At 41.4% G+C, this 23,838-nt stretch overlaps 1 protein-coding gene across 2 annotated transcripts in view; it reads right to left on the bottom strand.

Annotated features, from left to right (window-relative positions):
- Positions 1 to 1,451: 1,451 nt before the first annotated feature.
- Positions 1,452 to 23,838, bottom strand: part of LOC147014437 (uncharacterized) — a 65,990-nt gene continuing 43,603 nt past the window's right edge. The window contains exon 5 of one of the 2 annotated variants that reach the window (XM_085852384.1): positions 1,452 to 2,098. In XM_085852384.1, coding sequence (XP_085708510.1) covers positions 1,857 to 2,098 — 242 coding nt within the window. In that variant the 3' untranslated portion in view covers positions 1,452 to 1,856. Of the gene's footprint in view, positions 2,099 to 14,392; positions 15,237 to 23,838 lie in introns of those variants that run through there. The other variant, XM_085852383.1, reaches the window with a different exon arrangement.

Here is a 23,838-nt window from a genome sequence, read left to right as displayed (position 1 = left end):
TGGGGATCTCCCACACTGAAGCGGAGTCTATGGGCTCATCACTTCTCCATTGCAGACAGATCGGTGGTCGCTCTCGTCTTCTACCACCTCCTTTCTGCCCTTGCACCCTCTGCGCTTTGTCCCCCCCCCCAATGTTTCTGCAGGATTCGCACAGTCTACCAACAACTCCCCTTTGGTGAAACTACCGAAATCCAGGATCACTGCTCGCCTCCACTTATTTGTTCCTCTTTTACCCCACCTGTGGAATCAACTTCCACATCCTCTTCAATCTCATTCTTCCCTCCAAGTCTTCAAGACAGCTGTTCACCACCATCTTGTATCATCCGTCCGCAATCCAAAACTGTGATCTTTTCTACCCTCGTTAAACCCACCCAAATCCCCCCTCCTTCCAATTTTAGTTTTCCCTCCTCAGAGTTTCCTTCTGTATCCATTTTTGTCCTCCCCGTGCATGTGTGTTTACATCCTGTTTTGCATTCTGTTATTTCCTGATCCATTCACTGTGCTAGCTCTTCCACGATCCTCAACTACAAATACAACAACAACAACAACAAAAAAACCCCACAAGAATGGTGCTAAAACTGATCATCTGAATTAAAGACCAGTCAGCCTTCTCCACATTATTCTCCACAGAGAAGATCATATCTCCAAGCTGACCTCAAAAGCCAGCCCCAAAATTGTCTGGATGGACAAGTTCTTCCATTGCTGTTCTCAGCTTATAACAGTGTACAAAGTCCTTATTTGGCAATCAAATTTTCTCTGACTCCACTCTGTGCAGGATCGTTTAGCACCCCTCTGATGGTCCTCATAGAAGGAAGAAGTGAAAAATGTGTAATGGCTCCCCACTCTGGACTGCTTCCCATCTGGCCCCATTTTGAGGCCCTGCAATCTAAAGTCCTCTGAGTCTTCAGACTCTCAAGTCAGGAAGCGAAGTCTGAGGGTTTGCTTCTTGCTCACCATCAGCAGGTTGGTGGAGTTGCAGGTTTTTATTTTCCAACTCAATTTGGTTTTTGCTCTTCCTGCCCTTTCACCCCTCCAGATGACATATGTTCTGCTAGAAGCCCTTTCCTTGTTACGTTCTGCAAGTATAAACTCAAAGCTAACCTCCATTTTTCCACACCTCTCTTTTCTCGAGTGTCATATTGTCTTTCTGGGTCAATTCTGGGTCACAATTATTGAGAGCTCTTCCCTATTGGATATTGTTTGCTGCCACCGCCACCTCATGGTCTCTCTCATTTCCACGACTGAGCTTTATGACACCAACTGGGACGCTGTCCTCGGCAATCACTGACAATTTCACTTCTTCTGCTATAGTGGAACCATTTGAACTCATCCCATTGTTTTTCCTTTGTTCCAGTTTGCTTGTTGATCCATTTCCCAATGCCATTCTGCTCTTCCATGAGCCTCGCCACCTGTATTAAAAATAAGAAGAAAGGAGCATTAAAGTACATCTGTTTTATAGGTTCATCATTCTATTTGTTTGTTTATGACACAATAGTTTAGTCAACACTTAAAAATTACTCGGCAAACTTTGGCCACTGTTTCAAGTCAACCATTAGTGAAATGCAATCCATTTTTTTTTACTGTAAGCCTTTCTTCATTTTCAATCAAATGCACAAAGCAGTGTTGACATGCAGAAATTGATTAAATCAAAACAAATAGGTAAGAAAATGAGGAAAGTTTAACAAACTAACGTAAAAATTGTAACAACTATCAAATCTACTTTTCTAGTCCAGTCATTAGGTTGGCCAACTGCACAATCCTGCAGACTGCAGATCATTGATGAGAGCCAGGATGTTGACACAGTTTCTTGGAATAAAAGGCAACAGGCAGGAATATAGTGAAGTATAAAGTGTCATCTAAAGTGCACAGAACCCACAGCATATCTCAAGACATTCCGAGCTGCTACAGCACTCGGTGGCAAGTTCACAGTCCCCACACAGTCCTTCACCGTCTTCCCCACAGCAGACATCAACAGCGCAGTCTTGCAAGCAGTCTGTGCAGCAGTCATCAAGACCGCAGGTCATGCAGCTGCATATTACGCTGCACATGGTGAGAAACTCGCAGAAAAGGCAAGCGAGCACACAGTTGATGCAGCAGCCTGTGGAAAACGGGTTCACATGGTGTGATGTTTGGGCATCAACATCATTGGGTAATTAAGGACATTGTGAGTTCGCTGATGCTGCTTATAATCTTGAAGACCTCAAGAAGAGTTACATGTTAAGATTAAAAAGAAGTCATATTAAAGGTGACTATAAAATCGTTTCTTAAAACAAGTGATTATTTCCTGTGCATAAACAAATAAAATTGCTATATGAAAGAATGGCATTTCTAAGGCAACATAATATTGTTCACTACTTTGTATGGATGTAACCGACAGTAGTTTTTGATTTCCAGTATCTCGAAGACAAAAGGCAGGACTTGTTCCTCAGCAGATATAAAGACGTGGTGGTGTTATGGTATTTTTTGACACTAGCACATGACCTGTTTTTTATGTCCAAAAAAAAAAAAACCCAACAAAAAACAATTAACCAGTATGATCGAAACTGCTTTTGCAAGCCATGGCGATAGTTTGTTTTTTCACCTTTTTGTGCGATCTGCTTTCTTTATAAAAGATTAATGTAAATATAATAACATATACCTATTTAAAAAAAAAAACATTATTATAGGTATATATTAATAAATTACTCACCCGCTGTGAATGTGTAATTTCATTTTACATGATATTTCCCCTTTTACTACGATTTCCTTTCATTATACGACCCGTCACTTCGACATATATAGATACATATAATAAATTAAACGTTTCGTTTTTTTTTTTAAAGTCTCTTCAACCATTTCGTTGGAGTGCTTGCTTGAGTGTTTAAGCCACTTGGGGAGCACTCTACAAGCTTCGATCTCTCCAAGCTTCCATGGTCGTACTGTGGCTTGGTTCTCCGTGGGGACATCTCCAGAGTTTGGAAGACAAAATTAATTAGATTATTACAATGAGTAAGCTAGGGGTCATATCAAAAATCCGACAGTGTTGTGCACTTCCCCATACACATAGCTACTATGTCCCAAAGTTTCAAGTTCCTATCTCAAATGGTGTAGGAGGAGCTATTTTGACCAGTGTGACCACTCCTCATTTTCATAAATGCCAAGGTGAGCCAATGAAAAAAGCCAAGAATTCACAACGTTTCGGAAAAGCGATGATAATAGAAAACCAAGACGCCAAGGTGAACAAAGAATAGCCAAGATCTTGTGAAAAAAGCCAAGGAGTGGTCACACTGATTTTGACCCCCTACCCCCCAAGCACCCTCTGATCATCATGTGTTTTAAAAAATATGTTGTTAAATGTGAAACTCATGAATATGTTTGATTTAAAAAGCTATAAGACAATTTTTTTAATCGACCCCCATGACCCCAACCCCTCTGGCCCGGCCCCTTGAGGTCATATCAAAAATCTGAAAGTGTTGTGCACTTTCCCATATATATATATATATATATATATATATATATATATATATATATATATATATATATATATATATATATATATATATATATATATATATATATATATATATATATATATATATATATATATATATATATATATATATATATATATATATATATGTGTGTGTGTTTCAAGTTCCTATTTCAAACGGTGTAGGAGGAGTTACAGGGTAAGACGTATGGACGTACGGACGGACGGCGGAGACAATCACAATACTCCCGCTTTTCTTCGAAAGAATGGGAATAAAAATGTTTGTAGTGGTTACTAAGCAATGAATCTCCGCTGATCATGGCAGGATAGCTGAGAGGTATAGCCAAACTCTCCCCTCACCTCTCTCCACTTCCCACTCTCTCCCACTATTTCCCATCTGTCTCCCTCATCCCCTACCCTCCCCCTCATCTCCCAACCTCCTCCTCTGTCTAAGGACTGACAGTTTATTTTATAATATAAAATGGCTTCCCGAGAGTGTAGCATATATGAATCTGATTTGGAGTGAGGCGACAGGAGAGGTGCAAAGGTCGCAGCATGTGCGAGCATGCATGTATAAAGGCAGGCCTTTGCCAGGTTGATAGCGTGGGTTTTAAATGCTCCTGCCTGGTTTTATCTAGAACCTGGCGGTTAAAAAAGAAAATGTTGTTGTTTTGGCACATTATATCTTCCTTCCCTTCCCCTCCCCTCTCATTGCCTTCCCTTCCCCTCACACTGCATTCCTTCCCCTTCACACTGCCTTGCCTTCCCCCCCCTCCCCTCATGCTACCTCCTCCAAAACCCCTCCCCTCTCCCATGGACACCACTGGATGGTCTCTGCATGCTGTATTAACATACTTTTCACCTATCCCATTTCATTCATCCTGTACAATTCCCACAAGTGGAGAACCCCTCCCACCATTCCTCCTCAATTCCCCTATCAAACGCAAGTTCAGAACCCCCTCTCCCCTCATGCTTACCTCCTCCCAAACCCTCCCTACCTCCCTAATTACCCCCTTCTTCTCTCCCCCATCCTCATTGCTCCCACCCCTCCTCCCAGAGTGTATAGCAATGTTTGGTTTGGCATTGCTCTCCCTGCTACCCCTTTCTTGCTCTCCCACTTCCTCACCCTCTCCTAGATCCCCCACCCATCCTCACTCCCCTCCTCGCTCCTCCACCCCTCCTCGCTCCTCCACCCCTCCTCGCTCTCCCTCCCCTCCGTCCTCTCTCCCTCCCCTCCGTCCTCTCTACCTCCCTCCGTCCTCTCTACCTTCCTGCCTCTTTCTACCCCTCTCCTTTAATATTACCATCAGCAAAGCAACAGGTTGTATTTATTAGTATATTGTTACGAATTCGGGGTTTGAGTTTCGCCACAAGGGGAAGCGTTCGTGTTCCACCCGAACACCCGAACGGAAAACTCTGCATGCCAGCGGGTTGCTAATCAACCAAAAGTGCCAATTCTGCCAGTGCTCGCACTACTTCACATGTTACCCTTTCCAGTGGATTGGCAGCATCAAGAGGGGTCTCGTGCCCTTGATACGTACTCAAGTTAATTAACTTACCATATCAGGTAAGTTATATATCATATCATAAATATCCACAATTTAAAATTGACTCCGAGCAGAGCTGCTGAATACGCACTGGCTAACAAGAGCAAATTGTTGCGGTAAAACTTCCCGGCTAACTCTACGTGTGGACCATGCGAGATCAACAGGGAAAAGACGCTACAAACTGCGTACATTTATACAAGCAAGTTTATTACGACAAGTGAAGCAAGAAAAATGCAAATATTTACAAAAGAACAAGAGACACAGGGCAGAACTATTCCGATAAAATGAAATTACACACTCTTAACTTGTACTATACAATCAGGCACCATCAGAAACATACCCTGAGGAAAGTTAGAGAGCAAGAAAGAGAGAGAAAGTTTGAGTTGGTTTATGACCTCTTGGCTACCAGGCGCAGTCGACGGACCAACGCAACCCAGTCAATGTGGAGGGGGGAAGCAGGGAAGAAGACTGAGGATGTCTAATGGTTCATCGTTGGAGGAGGTGCGATGAGCGATGAGGTGTAGATAATAAAATTGAAAGAAGTGCATGTCTGGTGTCGCTCTGAAGAGAACGGTTGTTTGGGATTTGCCCTCGCCAATCGCTCTAACACGTCCACAGCAGATGAGACGGAAAACAAGACAGAACATGTGAGAAAATAGTCTTACACGTAAGAGCTATCTGTGCATGTTATCGACTTGGCCCTAATGAATACGCTCGTCACGGCACCTGGATTGCTCACCCACCCAGTGCTCCGCTTCACCTACTCCATTCCATGAGTTCCGTCTTCCTGCTCAGTTCTGCCTGTCATCCCGCTTCACCAACCAATCCAAAAGTGTTTTCTTCTCTCACTATAGATTGCTCTGCAGGGTGTTTCATAGTTGTTTGGTGAGGGAGGAGGCTAAAGGTGGATCAGTACTGACTGTAGGAGTTTCGAGTGTCCCCATTGGTGCACGGACGCTTTCCCAAGTGTTGGCCCCATCCATGCGAGGACTTGGCACCGGAAATGGCCTCATTTGCTATGCGTTTGCCACACAACTCATCTCCGAGATTAACATGAGACCGATACAGCTTTTAAGATCCTTAGACAATTTAAGACCCTTTGGACGCTTTAGACCCCATTTGCTCTTTCACCTTAGACCCATTTAGACCCTTTAGACCCCTTAGAGCTTAGACACTTTAGACCCCTTTTGGATAAAACCCTGAAAGACACTTGAGACCCATTCAACCTTGACACCCTTTGACGCCTTTTTAGACCTTTTTAAGACCATCAATACAGTTTCGACTCCTTTTTACCCCTTAGAAAATTGATAAAAATCCCCCCGAAAATAGTTTTTAATGACTTTTTTTTCATGCACCATTTGCGTCACATCACAAGTTTCAATGATGAGTCAAAACTGATATCCCAAAGCGAAACTGATGATGGAATGTGAAACTGAAACGAATGATCAAAGAATCATCGATTGGGAAACCAGAATGAAATGCTGTGAGAAATAGCAAATGGAAATTACTGAAAGCAAAACTATGGGGAGTATAGATAGAGGGGGTGGGTTTGGGCTGAAGAAATGACATGGAAAGAGATAGGTGACTGGACGTGGTCGGTTGGCATGGAAAGAACTCTGATGATGTTCGGTCAGGCAGTAGGCTGAAAAAGTGCATAAATCCATTTCTCAGCCAAGTTTCCATAATTTCCTCCTCACTCCCAAGCATTACTTCGGGGATACAATCAGTATCAACTGGAAATCTCAGCTGGTCGAATGGAACGAGGTTTCCAAGATAACCGGTTCCACCCACTGTGATATCTGCTCACTGAATATTTATGCTGAATTCACATTTCTACCAATACACACTCCAAACCAGAGTGGTGTCAAAGTCACCCAATGCTCGCCTGTTTATATCGTTTTTCGTTTTTTACAGACTCGTCTAATAATATATATTTTTAAAGCATTGCAGTGAAGTCTGATCCAAATAATTTTAAAGCAATATATGGATTTATATATTGTAATCAGTAAACAAGAGGTCCACACGAGGAATTCCAAACTCAGAGGGGCGAACTTTCTCGCTGCAAAAAGTCAACAAAGGCTTTCAGAGGTAGGAAATGCCGATGGCCTGAATTGGAAGACGAACTTGAAGACTGGGTTAACACACAGAGAGTGGATGGTCGGGGTGTTTCTACTGTTCAGATTAGACTCAAAGCAAGATTGATCACTTTTTGTGGCTAATTTTCGGACGTTTTTGCGCTTGGTTTTTTTGTGCAACATTTGCGGCTTATAAACCAGTGCGGCTTGTGTGTGTTTAAATTCCAGATTTTTTTTAAATTTAGGGGATGCGGCTTATATTACGATGTACTCAATGGTCCGAATTTTATGGTACTTGCCTTGCCATGAGAAATGCATCTAAAAGAAAAAGTAATATGTAGTGTTGGGAGTTGGAGTGCGGACAGGAACAGATGGAAAACAGCATCCTGGTTGCCATGGCAACCACTTTAGATGACGAACATATGTCACGACACACCGTCTCCACAGTCTGTACCTATGTACCAAATATGAAATGTGAAAGTTGAAAACTTTGGGAGTTAGAGTACGGACGGACGGACGGACAGACAGACGGACAACTGGTATCACATAATACGCCCCGATATATATATATATATATATATATATATATATATATATATATATATATATATATATATATATATATATATATATATATATATATATATATATATATATATCGGGCGTATAAAAAATAGTGTGGTAGATAAAACCATTAGAAAGGAAAAAATAACTTGCACCAAAAACTTTAACATTTTCACGCTCATGCCGGGGGTATCGCTATAGCTCTCTGTTCTTCGAACAGGCGAGCTAAAAATTGCTCATTTAAGATCAGACATCTATTAACCCATGAGATGGGTACCCTGCTAATATACGATAAGAGAGATGTTTGTCTCTGTCTGTGTCGCCATTTTTGTCATCGATGAATGTTGCCTCATCTGACCAAACAATCATGTCCACAAACGGTGCATCCTCATCCAACTTCCCTTGAAACCTTTCACAAAACACAGCTCTGAGATTCGGATCGTCTTCAATCATTTCATGTAACTGTCGTGGCACATAAGATTTCCACTTCGCTATTTTGAGAATCCGGTGTACACTTGCCCTGCTGATTCCAGTCTCACGAGCATATCGCCTTACAGAATTTTGTGGTGATCATGTGAATTGCTGTAACAGCAGAGCAGAATCTGCCCCACCAGTTGATAAGCAGGGTCTCTGAGATCGTTGCTTGCACATGTCTTGCACAGTACCATATGTCTCAAATTTGTCACAAATTCTTGTTATTATTGTTCCTGATGGAGAATCCATTGCAAATTCAAGTCTCCACTATCTTGACACTTCATAAGCATTTTCAAATCTCCAATACCACTTCAAAATTACTTTGCGTTTTTCAAACCTCAAGTAACCCTCTGCCATGTTGTTTGCATTTTTGCATTATGGGTATCATTTTGCTTTTGTCTTTGTGACTAACGCCATCTGTTAGGTGTATGCCACATTAATTAGAGGCACATTAAAATTGGGTTCCACCGTTACGACGTGAATAGATATTCAACATATATAGTGGCCTGCAAAAGTATTCACTGCGCCCCTCCAAATTTTCACATTTTGATGCCACCTGAGCTTATTTCATGATGCTTTCAAATTAAACTTAATATACAGAGTCTTCACAAACTACTTCAAAGTCATAAAACTAAGAAATACAGATTGATGTGGATAAGTAAGACTAACTGAGAAAATCAGATGATTCTCAGTTGCATAAGTATTCAAACCCCTTGCCTAGTTAAACCGAAATCACTTCAGGAGCAAATTATTTGTTTGTGAGGTTACAAAATGATCAATAGGCTTCACCCATATATAATCTATGTTTTAACTAAAAATTAAACTCCTCCACATGTCTGAGTTTTAAGGTACAACTCACTTGGTCAACAAACAAGGTAAACATGAAGACCAAGTGGAGCTTTCCAATGAAGGCAGACGTAAAGTAGCGGAGAAGCACTGTTCAGGAGAGGGTTATAAGAAGATTTCAAAGCCACTCCTTATCCCTTTGAGTATGGTGAAATCCATCATTAAGAAGTGGAAGACATATCATACCACTCAGACTCTAACCAGATAAGGTCGCCCATCCAAACCCAGCAGCCGAGTAAGATGTCACTGTAAATCCAAAAATGACTGAAAGATTTGCAAGGCTCAATGTCTGAGATGGGGGTCAATGTTCATCAATCAACAATATCCCGTTCCCTTCACAAAGCTGGCCTTTATGGACAGGTGGCAAGAAAGAAGCCATTACTGGAAAAGACACATCTAAAAGATGATATGAAGTTTGTGAAAAAGCATCTTGATGATACTGAAAGCATGTGGAGAAAAGTTTTGTTGTCAAACAAGACAAAAATAGGACCACTGCACCATAGCTTATCTGGGCCCTGGCATAATTTTGCAACCCAAATTTGTTAGAATTCTGACTAGTGGCTCTTGTGAGGAAGATTTTGTTGGAATTTGTGGGACCGCCATTTTGACACACTTCTGGTTGTGTGATCGACATGGCCTCCACAATTTAACATCCCTACCCTGGCCTAATGTTGTAACTCAAATTTGGTGGCATTATGACTGGTGGGTCTGGAGAAGAAGATTTTTGAAGAAATTTACTAAATTGGCCGTTTTGATCTACTTAGTCATGTGACCAGAACAAGCTTTGTAATTTCTCTTGCCAGTGAGGAGAGGAACATTGCTGCAAAATTTCAGCTGGATTGACCCAGCGGTTTGGCCAGAGAAGTCGAAAAAGGAGGTGGACAGATGGACGGACGGTGCGTGATGACAATACCTTATCTGGAATTTACATTCCAGATAAGCTAAAATTGAACTTTTTGGTGTAAATTCAATGTTGCAAGCATAACACTGCACATCACCTCATCAACACCATCCCTACTGTCAAGCATGATGGTGGCAGCTTTATATTATGGGGCAGATATTCATCAGCAGTGACTGGCAAGCTTGTCAGGATATGAGACGATAGACGGTGCAAACTACAGGAGAATCCTTGATGAAAACCTGCTTGAATCAGCCATGAATGTGAAATTGGGTTGTAGATTCACATTTCAGCAGGACAATGATCCGAAGGACAAAGCTAAAGCCACAATGAAGTGGCTGAATAGAAAAGAAAACAAGAGTGAGAAGTGCTTTGCAATACATGTCCCCTACCAATGTGATATTTTCTCAGTCCAAAAAGGGCATAACTGTGAAAAATCGACGAAACACCCTGAAACTAACTTGTTCTGGACCTTATCATTATTAAGTCAGGTACCAAGTTTCAGTCGAATATGTCAAAGTGTATGGGAAAAAGGCTGAAAAACCACAGGTGGGAAGGATTGATGGACAGACAGAGAGCAAACCTATAGTCTCCTCCGGTGAAGCCAGTAGGGGACTAATAAATGTTATTGAGTGGCCTAAAGTCCTGACTTGAACATTTATGATGAGACTTCAAGATCGCAGTCCATTGAGGATACCCATCAAACTTGGCAGAACTCGAGCAATTTTCACCTGAAGAATGGACAAAGATTTCACTATCTCACTGTGCAAGGTTGGTAGAGATCGACCAAAAGACTCATAGCAGTCATTGCTGCAAAAGATGCTTCCACCAAGTACTGACGTAAGGGGCTGAATACTTGTGCAACCAGTGAATTTTGATTTGTACATGTTTTTTGCAGGTATTCCTGACATGTAACCTCCTTTAACTATAACAGTGATTATTTTGATTTTTTCAGTTATGAATAAAAACGTTCATTTGGAAAAATTGTTTATAACTAATTTGTAATTAATTGACGTGGTATTATTGGTAGGGACTGAAAACTTTTAGAGGCCATTGTATGTGGGCACTCAAACTAAAGACCAATTACTGCACTATAGTGTCAAGAAGGCAGCCAGCATAACAATACATGCAAACACGTACACACACATGCTCGTGCACTATATATATATATATATATATATATATATATATATATATATATATATATATATATATATATATATATATATATATATATATATATATATATATATATATATATATATATATATATATATATATATATATATATATATATATTCCCACATATATAAACACACAAACACAGATATGTTATGTACTGGTAAGTACAAACAAAAAATTTTTCTTTGAAGTTATAACCTAAACTTATAAGCAATTTACTGATTTTCCAACTACCCAGATTATCAGCAGGGCAATGTTTTTCATCAAGGTTTCAATCCTTTCAGTTTCGATCAATCCTCTGTTTGAGACACCTTTAAAATGTGTAAATTTTTGAGGTATCCTTTATTATTTATATTTACACATTATATATATATATATATATATATATATATATATATATATATATATATATATATATATATATATATTAAACACACACACACACACACACACACGCAACTCCTGACTGTTATGGTGAGAATCACCACGGATTATGTTATAAAAAGTAACAGGAATGACTTCACAGAAATTTTATTCCAAAAAATATATTGAAATCACAGCTTGTCCCCTTCAAAATAGTTTCCCTCCAGTCTCACACACTTGTCCATCCTCTTCTTCCATGCTTCGATGCACCCCCGGAAGGCTTTTTCTGGAATCCTCTGGAGCTGCATTGTCACGGCCCTTTTGATGGCCTCCACATCAGGAAATCGGGTCCCCTTGATCACCCCCTTGAGCTTGGGGAATAGGAAAAAAATCACAAGGGGCCAAGTCTGGTGAATACGGGGGTTGCTCCAGAGTTGGCACGTTCCTCTCTGCCAGAAACTGTCGGATGCTCAGGGCACTGTGAGCAGGGGCGTTGTCATGGTGGAGCACCCAGGCGTTGTTCTCCCACAGATCCCTCCTCTTGTCCCGGACTGATTTCATGAGGTGCCGGAGGATCTCCTTGTACACGTATTGATTCACTGTTTGACCCTGTGGTAGAAACTCGAAGTGGTTGATGCCCTTGATGTCAAAAATGCGATGAGCATCACCTTGACCTTCGATATCCTTGCTTTCTTTGGTCTTGGTGATGCCGGACTTTTCCACTGACGATTCTGCCGTTTGGTCTCGGGATCGTATTTGAATATCCACAATTCATTGCCAGTAATGACTCTCCTGAGCAGGTCTGGATCGTCCTCGAGGCGCTCGATAATGTCTTGACAGACATTGACTCTTTGTATTGCTATTTCTGCTCCTCGGACAAAAGCTTGGGGACCATCTTTGCGCACACCTTGTGCATTTTGAGATTTTCAGTGATGATGCTCCAGACAGTGTCCTTGTTGACGGAAGTTCCTCAGCAATCATCCGCACCGTGAGTTGATGATCTGTGTGCACCATCTGCTTCACACGCTTGATGTTGTCCACCGTTCTGCTCGTTGAAGGTCTTCCAGACCGTGGATCGTCTTCAACCTCCACCCGCCCCTCTTTGAACATCTTGTGCCATTCAAATGCATGTGTACATGACCGTTTCTTCCCCATAGACTTGCTGCAGCATTGCGAAGGATTCGGAAGGTGTTTTGCCAAGAAACTTCAAATTTGCTCTCTGCTCACGACTCATAGCGCGACGATTCAAACTCGACAACGGGTAAAACACGACCTGTAAAAAAGAAAAAAAAAAAAATCGCACAATCTGTGCAGTCAACCATCACCAATCATATATATTGCTGGAATGTTGCGAAAGACTGACGTAACCCATTCATTCAAGTTGTGTGAGTGGAGCACATAGCAGGCTCAGTCCCGTTACTTTATAGACGGACCTCTTATATATTACTTGATGAACTACTACTACTACTACTTCTTCTACTTTTACTTTAATGGTCCCAAACAATTTCACCTCTTGGGTGGGGGGGGGGGCGTGGGTCAACCACATGAGTTTTTCCTCTCCATACCCCTCTATCCCAAGCATCTTCTCTGAATCCCCACCTCTCTTATATCTCTCATTTATTGTCAGTTTTAGCATGCCAGTGCGTTTTTTTTGATGCAGCTGTTGTTACTCTGTGCAACAATAATAACTTAAACATCTTGTGTTCAGTATTACTGTCTCGGTTTTGGTTTTGTGTTCAATAATGTAAGCAAATAGAAAAGACATAAAATGTCATCGGCCCCGTTGTTTTTGTAATTTCGCTGTACCAAGTTGAAGGGCTTGCCCTTATTTATTTACAACTAAAATGGCTGCCATTCTACCAGTGGGCCATCTTTGATCAGATTGCAGAATGAAGCGAGGTGTACGTATATGCGATCATGTACTGTGCTTCTGCCAAGTTTGAACAAAATCGGATCATGCATTTATGAGAAATGGGTGGGGACAAATTTAAGTAACAAAATAGCCGCCAGTCGGCCATCTTGGATCTGATCTCGAATCAAAAATGACGTGCATATGTAAGCCATCATACCTTATCTGTTTGCCAAGTTTGAGCCACATCAGTGAATGCATGTCCAAGAAATAGTTGAGGACGTGTTGAATATCAGGTTTTTTTTACAACTAAAATGTCTGCCAGTCGGCCACCTTTCATCGCATGTGAAACAAAACAGTGTGCATGTGTATACCATCATGTGTTGCCTTTTTGCCAAGTCAGAATATATCCAGTCCACACATGTCCAAGTTATGGTTGCAGACACACACGCACGTAGCGAAAATTGAAGCCAAATCCATAAGCTCCCGTTTCAGAAGAAGTCCAACAAGGGCGAATTATAAGGGGATCATTACAATTTGTGTAGTCATGGAAATGCTTAGTTGTTTTTGTGATTGAATGCCATTTGGAGTGTTTACCTCATAAGACACACTGGGAGGAAATGCCACTTGGGGTGGATTTGACCACTTTTTGCCAAACTCTCTTGTGCCCCATGTGGAAAGCCACTCGGGTTTTACAAGAATGGGAATTGACGACCGGAGTCCACTGCCCCGGGAATTTGTTTGTCTGAACCTGTTCGATCACACTCGGGCATATAGAGGAAGTCTCCCATGTCCCTACAGCGCTACCCTTATGTCTAATCAACATCACCTGGGAAAATATACCACTTGCAGCAGATTTGACTACTTTTTGCAATGTAGAAAAGGTACCTGGGAAGCCCACAACCTCAAGAAGCATTTGGCATCGTCTTATCCTCCATTGACAAAACTTGTACATAGATTTCGACTTTAACTTTCTAGCTAATGGACAATATAAACACACAATCGTGATACTAAGTGATGAAAATATATAGATCAACACCACAAACCAGCATCTGGCTTATCATCCTTGTGGTCACATGTATTTGTGTCATTTTATAATATTCACACATAAATAAATCACTTGCGTCAAAAGGTAAAGAAAGAAATATTTCATATACATGTATTTGATGTCTCTAAGTAATTAATTAACCATTAATTGTACACAAATCAATTAAAGACAAGCCCGCTTTATTGCGGATGTGGTGGTGTGCACAAAGTCGCACGACTATGGCAGCAACTGCACAATGTCTATATTGCAACAAATGATGCTTCAATAATGTCTTTGGCAAAAGAATGATTGTGGACAATAGCATCTTTGGAATTCAGAGCTAAAATGGCTGCTTTCCTGAAATGTTGAGAAGTGCGAGAAAAACACGATAATACTTTTGGCGCTTATAAGTGATCATCAAATTTACTGTGCCATCATAGCAGGCTCGTTGAACTGATTTTTGACAATTCCAGCATTACGTGAGTGAAGATACTGAAAGGAACCAAGTAGGCACAATACAAGCTTGCTAGTAGACACATGAAAAAGTCCACAATTATTTTTTTTTAGGTTGAGGACACTTTTTGGGGGTAGAAAGTTTCATTGCAGAGGACAAAATATGTTGTTGAAGTTGAGAGGAAAAAAGAAGGAAGGGGATGCAGTGAAGAATGAACATGTAGATATGTTTCGATCATTGTCACTTATAATGGCACAGGGAAGAGATTTCAAAGCAGAACTCAAGGAAATCAAGGCATTCAATGCAGGAGTGGCAAGAGAGACAGTTGGAACAGCAACAGGAAAAATTTGTCTCAGTAAGGAAATCCTGGAAGCAGCAGCAGCAAGAGTCGAAGCAGAAACAATCATTGTGTGGGGCATAGCACAGACCCAGCAAGGGATCTGGGCATTGGCAGAAGAGACAACCAAGCAAGAAAGTGAGGCAGCAGCCTGAAAGAGGCAGGAATGAAAGAACAGTTAGTCATTAAATTTTTGACATGGTGACAGGAATTTATATAGATGTAACTATCTCTTCTAAGACAATATTTTATCCAATGATTTCGCTCACATAGATATGTTGAACAACAGTGGATGAAAAATTGACAGTTACAATGATGTGTTAAGATACGGGCAGGCAGTTTAAAAAAAACAAAAAAAACACAGCTTAACATGGTGAGAAAACAGACAGATAGAAAAGCCAATGGGAAATTAAAAACATGGTGATAGTTCAAGATGGATTGAGGTGAAGTATGAGATTGGACAGAAACTGGAAGATCATTCAGCAAGTGGGATAAAGAGAAAAACAAGTGAAACTAGAAGGGCACTCGGTAGAGCGCATACCTCCGCTGCATGATACCTCTCTTTCGAGTGCTGGCTGTGGCTGCTGGTTGCATCACTGGTTGGGATGCAGCTATGCTGCTGATGCAGTGTCCCCCTTGCCAGTACACTGGTACTCATTTTGCCGACCTCAGAATGATGACAGGCTGAGTCAACCTCCTGGTGTATTTTAATTCAGTGGCCAACAGGGCTTGAACTCAGGACCCTAGGATCCCAAGCCACCACTCTAACCACTAACCCAACACCAGGCTTACATGATACCTGATCCACGAGAACATATTGGGCCCAATCAATACATTTTTGAAATATCAGGCTATGTATCGTTTTTGGCCCAATCTCTCAATGATGAAGAATCACTTTGAATATTCAATAATTCTCGCATCCGGATCTTCACCAAAATCGAATCCATGCGTCCTTGCCACACCCCCAACCTGTCCACCAGGTTTCGTCCGAATCTGTCAAACTTTTTGAGATGTCGTGCTTTATATCATTTTAGCCCGATCTCTCAATAGTGAAGAATCATTTAAAAAAATTTACAATTCTCGTATCCAGATCCAGATTCGGATCTTCACCAAATGAGCAGAGACAGTGTTAGGTATGAGAGACAAAAACAGTCAAAGTGAAAAACTCTCAACTGCCCTGCCAGAGGAAAGAAAGCATGATGCACACCTTTACCTGTAGAGATGGCAATTATGCCTATGCCTTCATGTGTACCATTACATATAGCAGTGATCTTCACTGTTTTTTAGAAGAGGGCCACTTTTGCCGAAAATACATCAGTGTGAGAACTGCCACACCACCTGCTGGACTCCATAAGGGCTGCTATTAGGCCCCACCTCCACGTACTCTTCCTTGTTGTAGTTAAATACAAATCTCACACTCTCACTATGTCTCTCTGAAAAGACCGTTTGGAACTCCCCCCCCCCCATCTACTTTCTCAACAACTCTCTGGAAGAAGTCCTTTCATTTAAGCTTCTGGGTTTCATTTCCAAGCTGGCCTCCAAATACAGTCGCCGACCGGGCATCCTCCATCATGCAAAGTCCTTCCTCGGCCCACCTGAGCTCCTGACCACATACAAAGCTTTCGTCCGCAGCTTGATGGAGTACTGCTCTCCCCTCTGGGCTGGTGCTCCTGCCTCTCACCATTCTCGGCTTCACGCTGTGGAAACCAAGGCATTTAGGATCATTGGTATCTCCCATGTTAATCCACCCCAAACCCACCTCCTTCAAATTCCCTACCTTCCTTCCCGAAAGTTCCCTGTCATGTAAGCTCCTGAAAGTCCCTTTGGTGTCTATCTTGTATACCCAGCGTTCCCCATCCCTCTTTTAACCCATTTTAAATGGCCAGATCCAGATCGGAAGCACAACCCCATCACACCTTGCTGTCCTGATGCATCACATCAAATTTTGTCCATATCAGTGGGGTTGTTGATGTGAGAAGAAAAAGTTTGTCAAATGTTAGACGGCTGGACACCTGGACACACTGAGCTTATTTTGGAGAAATAACCGAAAAAAGAGCCAGGAAAATTTCTGTATTTGCTCAAACGTGATCTTAAGACGTAATGGGTATGAGCTCTAAGACATAATGGGTATGCAATATGAAAATGTTTGGAAGTGGCAGGAAGAAGGATTTTTGAATCGAACCACAAAAATCACAGTGACAAACCCAGAGAGAGAGAGAGAAGAGACTGATGAAGCAGTGGGATAGAGTGAAATGCAGAAGTAACAGAAGTGGAGGAAGGGGGGGGTGGGGTGGGTGGCTTTGGGGAGAATGGGGAGGGCTGGTGGAAAGGCTAGAATTAAATAAGTATTTGCACTCTCAGCTGGCATGAGGCAGTCTGCAGTCAGAAAGCAAATATCAAAAAATATAATGCTAGATAAAAGAAAAAGAATGCATGAAAGATGTAGAAAGGGAGATAGGTAATATCTCGGGGGTACTGCCATAGGTCACCGTCCTAAAGAGGCCGTGTGTCTGAGTTGTTAGGCTTCAGAAAAAGACAAGGAAGGACAACCAAATGAGATGTTATGCTATATAGGTTGTATATCTGCTCATCATATGTCAGTTTGCATAGACAAGGAAAAAGCATTAAAGGGTCAAAAACAAATATATATATATATATATATATATATAGTTGAAAGTGTGTCTGTTTTTGTGTTTGTGTGTTTCTCTGTGACCTATGCACGTGAAAAGTACTGGACTGATCCTCACCAAACTTCACATGCTGACAGAACATGTACCCGGGAGTGTCCTGATGTAAAAGAATTGTACTTCTGACTTCCGGTTTCCGAATTATGACGTCATCACCTGATATCGTAACGTTAATTTTTCAAGTTCAGCCGATTGACATGGGGCCAACGCCATATACAATATATCTAAAATATGATTTTAAGTTTTTGTTTGTCTGTTTGTCTGCACGTGCTAATCTGAAAGTTGAAAGATAGGAGCTAACCACTGAAAAAAAATGTCGGGATGCGCCCCGGGAAGGTTATAGGCTATGTGGCAAGGCCCCTCAGCTGGGGGGGGGGGGCTGTGTTTCCCCCTCACCAACCCCTTAGCCTATGACTGCCATGGCCCAATAGGGAACTGATACTGTGCTCTCGTCAGACATATGTATAGAAGATTAAATTCATTCAAAAAGAACCGGGCAGCACCGGGTGCATTCACCTCGTTAACTATAAGGGCTCTCTTCGACATCGCAAGATATGCCTCTGACCACATTATTCTATCATTATACATACTTGTGTCAAGTTCCATTTAAATCCCTGAACCTAGATTCAAAATATTAAATAATTCTGGCTGCCAGACCATGCATCCAATCAGGTTGAAATTTAAAACGTATGTTCCCCATGACTACTAGATCATAACTTTGACATTTCACGTCGACTGATGAAGCAGATCAAGAGAAATAATTTTTTTTTAAATTTTCGTTCAATCCAATATGGCTGCCAGACCATGTGACCCATTAATTATTCGTGAACACCCTGGTATTCTGAAGGCCTGGGGAAAATGTGGGTGAAGTTTCCCCTCGATCTGTCAAGCCGTTCCGGAGAAGAGGATTTTTAAAGGTTTATTCTTCAAAAAATCAAAGCTGTCAAACCATGTGACCTTTGACGTCATTAGGTGAATTTTTTGTTCTTCATGGATAGGCGATCATACCTATAAAGTTTCACCTCAATCTGTTTGGCCGTTTCTGGGAAGACGTTTTTTGAAGGTTTTTTTAATGTTAAAAAAAATATGGCTGCTGAACAATATGTTAAAAAAATAATTGATTGCAAGGCCAAAATGGAAAGTTTTAGCTCTCGTACGAGTCTCGACAGTGTACACAAAAAAAAAGCAAACGAGAAAGCATCTGAAAATGCAAAGCCAGTCCACATCCGCTTTGTATTCAGATTACTTCTTCTGGATGCTGAACATGACAAAAACAGCTAAAAACTAGAGGGGGAGCACTCGGTAGAGTGCAAAACCTCCGCCGCCAATACTGCTCGGTCACTCAAGTGTACCTGATATCCCATTCATTCAATTTGACGTCAACAGTGCTCACAGAGTTATAGTTTGCAACTTTCCCTTTTACTTTTAACTTTTACATACTCAATTAATTCGTCATAACTAGATTCCTTGAGACAGAAAATGATTTTACATGGGTATATCCACCTGAAGTTCCAAAATCAGCCGCAATTATAATCTTGGCATGTTTTTTTTTTGTTGGAAATCACTTATAACATGTAGCAATGCAAAAAAAAAAATCGAAATTTTGTTGAAAAAAAATTTGCAACATTTTTTTTTCTCAATTTTTTTATGGGGGGGGAGGGTTGGGGCTGGAAATCACTTAAAACATGTAGAAATGCAAAAAAAAAGAAATCGAAATTTTGTTGAAAAAAAAGTTGCAAAAATTTTTTTCTCTAACAATTTTCTTTGGGGGGGGGGGTTGGAAATCACTTAAAACATGTAGAAATGCAAAAAAGAAAATCAAATATTTTTTCAAATTGGCCGCCATAGCGGCCATATTGGATTTTGGACCAAGTCCAAAATCTAATGGCATGATCCTTAGACCAGACCTAACCCCCCTCCCCCCCCCACCAAGTTTCGTCGAAATCAGTCGGAGTTTTTCCGTAATACTGTTCACAAACAAACAAACAAGCAGTCATAGACTGGTACTTACAAAATCATCAACTTGACCTCTGACCTTGTCTAATAAAAGCTGTCTCTAGAGAAGGTAGCGACGCAAACCAGAAGTTTCTACGATGATTCTGTACCAAACCATCAAAAATCGTAACGTCGACCGAAGCAAAAATCTCCATTTCTCCACGCAATTATTTTATCAGTCACAAAACCGTAATATTCGGCCATCCACCAACAATCTTTACATAATCCGACGGCTTAGCGCGTCAGGCATGCGACGATAACCTTTATTGGGATAAAAAAATGACTTTTAAACACCATCTTTATCGAAAACACTGTCAGCGCGTACACGCAAAACCTTTACATGATCAACGCCGCCTCTGCTCAAGTGCACTGCATCACGTGATGAGCCGTGACGCGCAAGTGAAATATTTTTTTATACAATCTTAAAACGTCTCCAAAACATCCGATTTTTACCAGAATTTCGACAACCAAGCTTTAAGCGTCCTAAGCGATCGCAAAAACCGAAGACAAAATTAAAATCGAAGTTAAAACGAACTCGTAACGTCGAGCGAAGCAAAAATCTCCATTTCTCCACATTAATTTATGGAATTATGTTTGACCTCACTGTGACCTTGACGTTTGACCGATTTTGACCAAAATCTAATCAGCGCTAGCCATCACCCTCCTGAATCACGTGGTGTAATTTGACATTGGTAGCTTCTTCCGTTCTCGAGTTATCATGCCTACAAACAAACACACAAACACACAAACACACAAACAAACAGAAATGGAAGTGATCAATATACTTACGAAATCTTTAGATTTCGTAAGTAACAAACAAACAGAAAGGGGTGAAAACAGTAACCTCCATCCATCTTAGATGGTGGAGGTTAAAAATTCAACAATTTTAGGTGACCTTGACCTTTGAACCATTTGACCCACAAAAAACAATCGGCTTTTATCTTTTGATTGGTCAACCAATTAATTGACCCAATAAGCTAATTCTTAAAATTTCAGGTCAATTGGATGAAAATTGATGATTTTCTGTGACACTGACATTTGAACTTTTGACCAAATTATTAATTTGCCTTCTCCATATTCTCAGAATAAAGCGTTGTTGAAAATTTGATCACAAAAGCTGAAATGGTAAACAAGTTACGGCCTGGACAGACACACACAGATACAGGAATGATTGCAAAACCCTGTCTTCCTCTGCATGGGGGACGGGCTCATAAATACAGCAAAACAGATGACCACGACTTAAAGATAAGTTCCTTAAGAAATATATTTAGAAATTAAGTGCTGAACCGACACAATAACTGGCACAGACATCAGGGGTTCAAGTGGACTCATCTAGTGTCAGAAGGTCTCTTATTAAAAGTGGTCTCCATGGGTGAATTTCTGGCAAAAAGCCCTTTCTGTGTTAAGGTAAAAAAGTCGAGATTGAAATATGTCCGAGAACAACAGCCACACTTTATTAAGAGTACAGGCAGCAGAATCGCCAATACTGTGAATAATGAGAGTATGTGCAGGAAACGTTCTCAACACATAAAATTGGGAAATCATTGAATATGTGCAGGATTAGAACAGGTGGGAGCCTGTGTGTAATTATGAATTGAACTTTACACTGTCCGCCCAGGTCTGAGATGAACCTCAGGGAAAGGGGGAGGGGGGCAATTGATGCTTCAGGGATGTGAATTGGGGATAACGGGTGTAGCATAGAGTAGTTAAAACATTCATACATGTTTAAAGTGTGCAGTTTCTGTGTAAACATGATAGGTTACGTGTCAAAGTTTGTTTCGGAGATGATAACCATGACCCCTCTTCTCCGTATTTGTCTAAAACCCTGCAATCACCCTCCATAATTCCTCAAATAGTTCTCTTGTAATCTGTTGATATGCTTGTTTTTTAAAAAAAATAATGAATTGCGAACATGCCTGGTGTGAGCTTAATGGTTAGGTTGGTGGGCTTGGGATCCTAAGATCCTAAGTTCAAATCCCACCTGGCTGTTGAATTAATACCAGGTGGGGTTGACTCTGCCTGTCATCCTTCTGAGGGTAGTAAAATGAGTGCCAGCATGCTGGTATCCTGTGTTGGAGTGGCAACCCATCCAGGATTATGCCCAATAGTCAAGGAGACTGCTTGGGCTGCACCAACGCTCTGCACAGAGAATGGTCTCAATGGATGGATGGATGGAACTGCTAACAGCCAGCTCTGCAAGCAAAGGAACCCCGCCCCCTCCCCTCCACACTGAGTAGGACAAGGATGTCCCTCAACCATGTGCTGAGGTAGCAACCACCTCAAACTGCTCGGCATGTCGTAGGTACAAGTGGCCCATGTGAGGAACTAATGTGCATGTCATGGGCTCGAGAGGCCCAGTGGAGAACCAATGAGCATGCGGTCGCGAGGTGAATGAATGAACAGCAAGAGAGAATTAAAGCCTCAGAGAACAGCCTCAGCACTGATGAGTCTGGCAGTTCACTCAGGCAAACTGGCAGGGACGGCAAGCAGCTATCACACTTCAGGACTGGTCTTCTGTATCTACCACCTCTGATATTAATTCAGCCTTGGAATTCTTCCATGGAAACCTCCTTGCTCTTATGCACAGATTCATCCCATCTCATCTTCAGTTATCTTACCCTTCCTCCCACTCTTCCTCCCACTCTTCCTCCCACTCTTAGTACTCTCAATCCTGTCGTAAGGCTGTTGCTGTAGAAGAACTTGCATTTTCTTCCAGGAAGGCAAATCAAACCAAAGGCAACCTCAGATCATTCCATAAAGCCCGCAACAAGTGTGTCCACCCTCAAGAGAGCAAGAAAGCATCTGTCCAATCTCAAGAATGAGCTTTCAAACTTGTTTCCCTCCACTAAAACCAAGTGGCACCTTGTCAAGTCTGTCTCACCCACCTGGTGTATGCTCCCCTTGCATCCCTTCCCTCACTTCAAATGGCATCACAGCCGACTCCACTCGTGAGAATTCCGAATGCCTCAAAATAGTGTCAATAACCTCTGTCTGTCTGTCTGTCTGTCTGTCTGTCTCTCTCTCTCTTTGTACCCACTCTTCCCAGTCAGACCCAACTGCTCCTGTCCACCTACAAGGCTTTCATCCACAGCTTGATGAAGTAAATGATCTCCCCTCAGGGCTGGCTCCTCTGCCTCACATCTTGTTCAGCTTGATGCCATAACTTTGGTAAATAATTCTCCATCGATAGGAGCTCCTATGTTGAAAGTTTCATGTCAATCGCTTAAGTGGTTGCAGAGAAAACGAATTTAGAACCAATCAAGGTGAAAAAGTGAGGGCGGAACAAAAAAAAAGTGAGGGCTTCGGCCGACATTCCCCAACATGGTCAGGAATGGTTGTGGATGCCTATTAGTAGTTCAAAAACAAACAAACAACCAATCAGATATTTTCATTGCACCAACAACAAACAGTCAACATTAGTAAATACGAGTCAAAATAATTGACAATCATAACAGCAACTACAGTCGTAACAGGTATAATAGTGAACAATCATAACGCACACAGAATTCCACTTCTAATCCAAAAACGGTAAACCACCGGTTGGGGCGTGAGTCACAATTTACCATTCCATTCCTTTCAGCTCGAAGGCCTCTTCAGCAGAATCACGTGTCAAAACACGAATGTTAATGCGACGTAATACATACCAAAGATTTCTGAGGAGTTGGGCTCATTTCCAAATGCGCAGAGTTCAGTTTTGTGTATCTGATCAATGATGGTTATAAAGTAGTGTCTGTGGCTGTGCCATTAGAAAAATGTGAAAATGCACAATGCTGTGTTCAGCTGAGATGAACGCTCTGTGAACCTCCAAGTCAATAACCTGTTGATTAAACATGCTTCCATGTCATAGGTTTTCAGGCTAGCAGCTAATAGGCTTTAAATTATTGAGTGTGGGGGGCATGCTGGTGCAATATTTTAAAGCACTTTGATTGGTCGTCACATTACAAAGTGCATTAAATCTCTGAACGAACAATGCATTATGTCGTGTGGTTAAAAATTTAAAATCGTGTCGACTTATATTTGTACATATGGTTAACAGCAGGCAGTAGCTTTATGCAGAACAATATGACGAAT

Source organism: Eptatretus burgeri, chromosome 13 (assembly GCF_056783735.1).
Source record: "Eptatretus burgeri isolate ZD-2024b chromosome 13, Ebu_testis_v1, whole genome shotgun sequence".
Lineage (NCBI taxonomy): Eukaryota > Metazoa > Chordata > Myxini > Myxiniformes > Myxinidae > Eptatretus > Eptatretus burgeri.
Note: the sequence above shows the minus strand (reverse complement) of the source record. Positions and strands in the feature narration are given on the sequence as shown.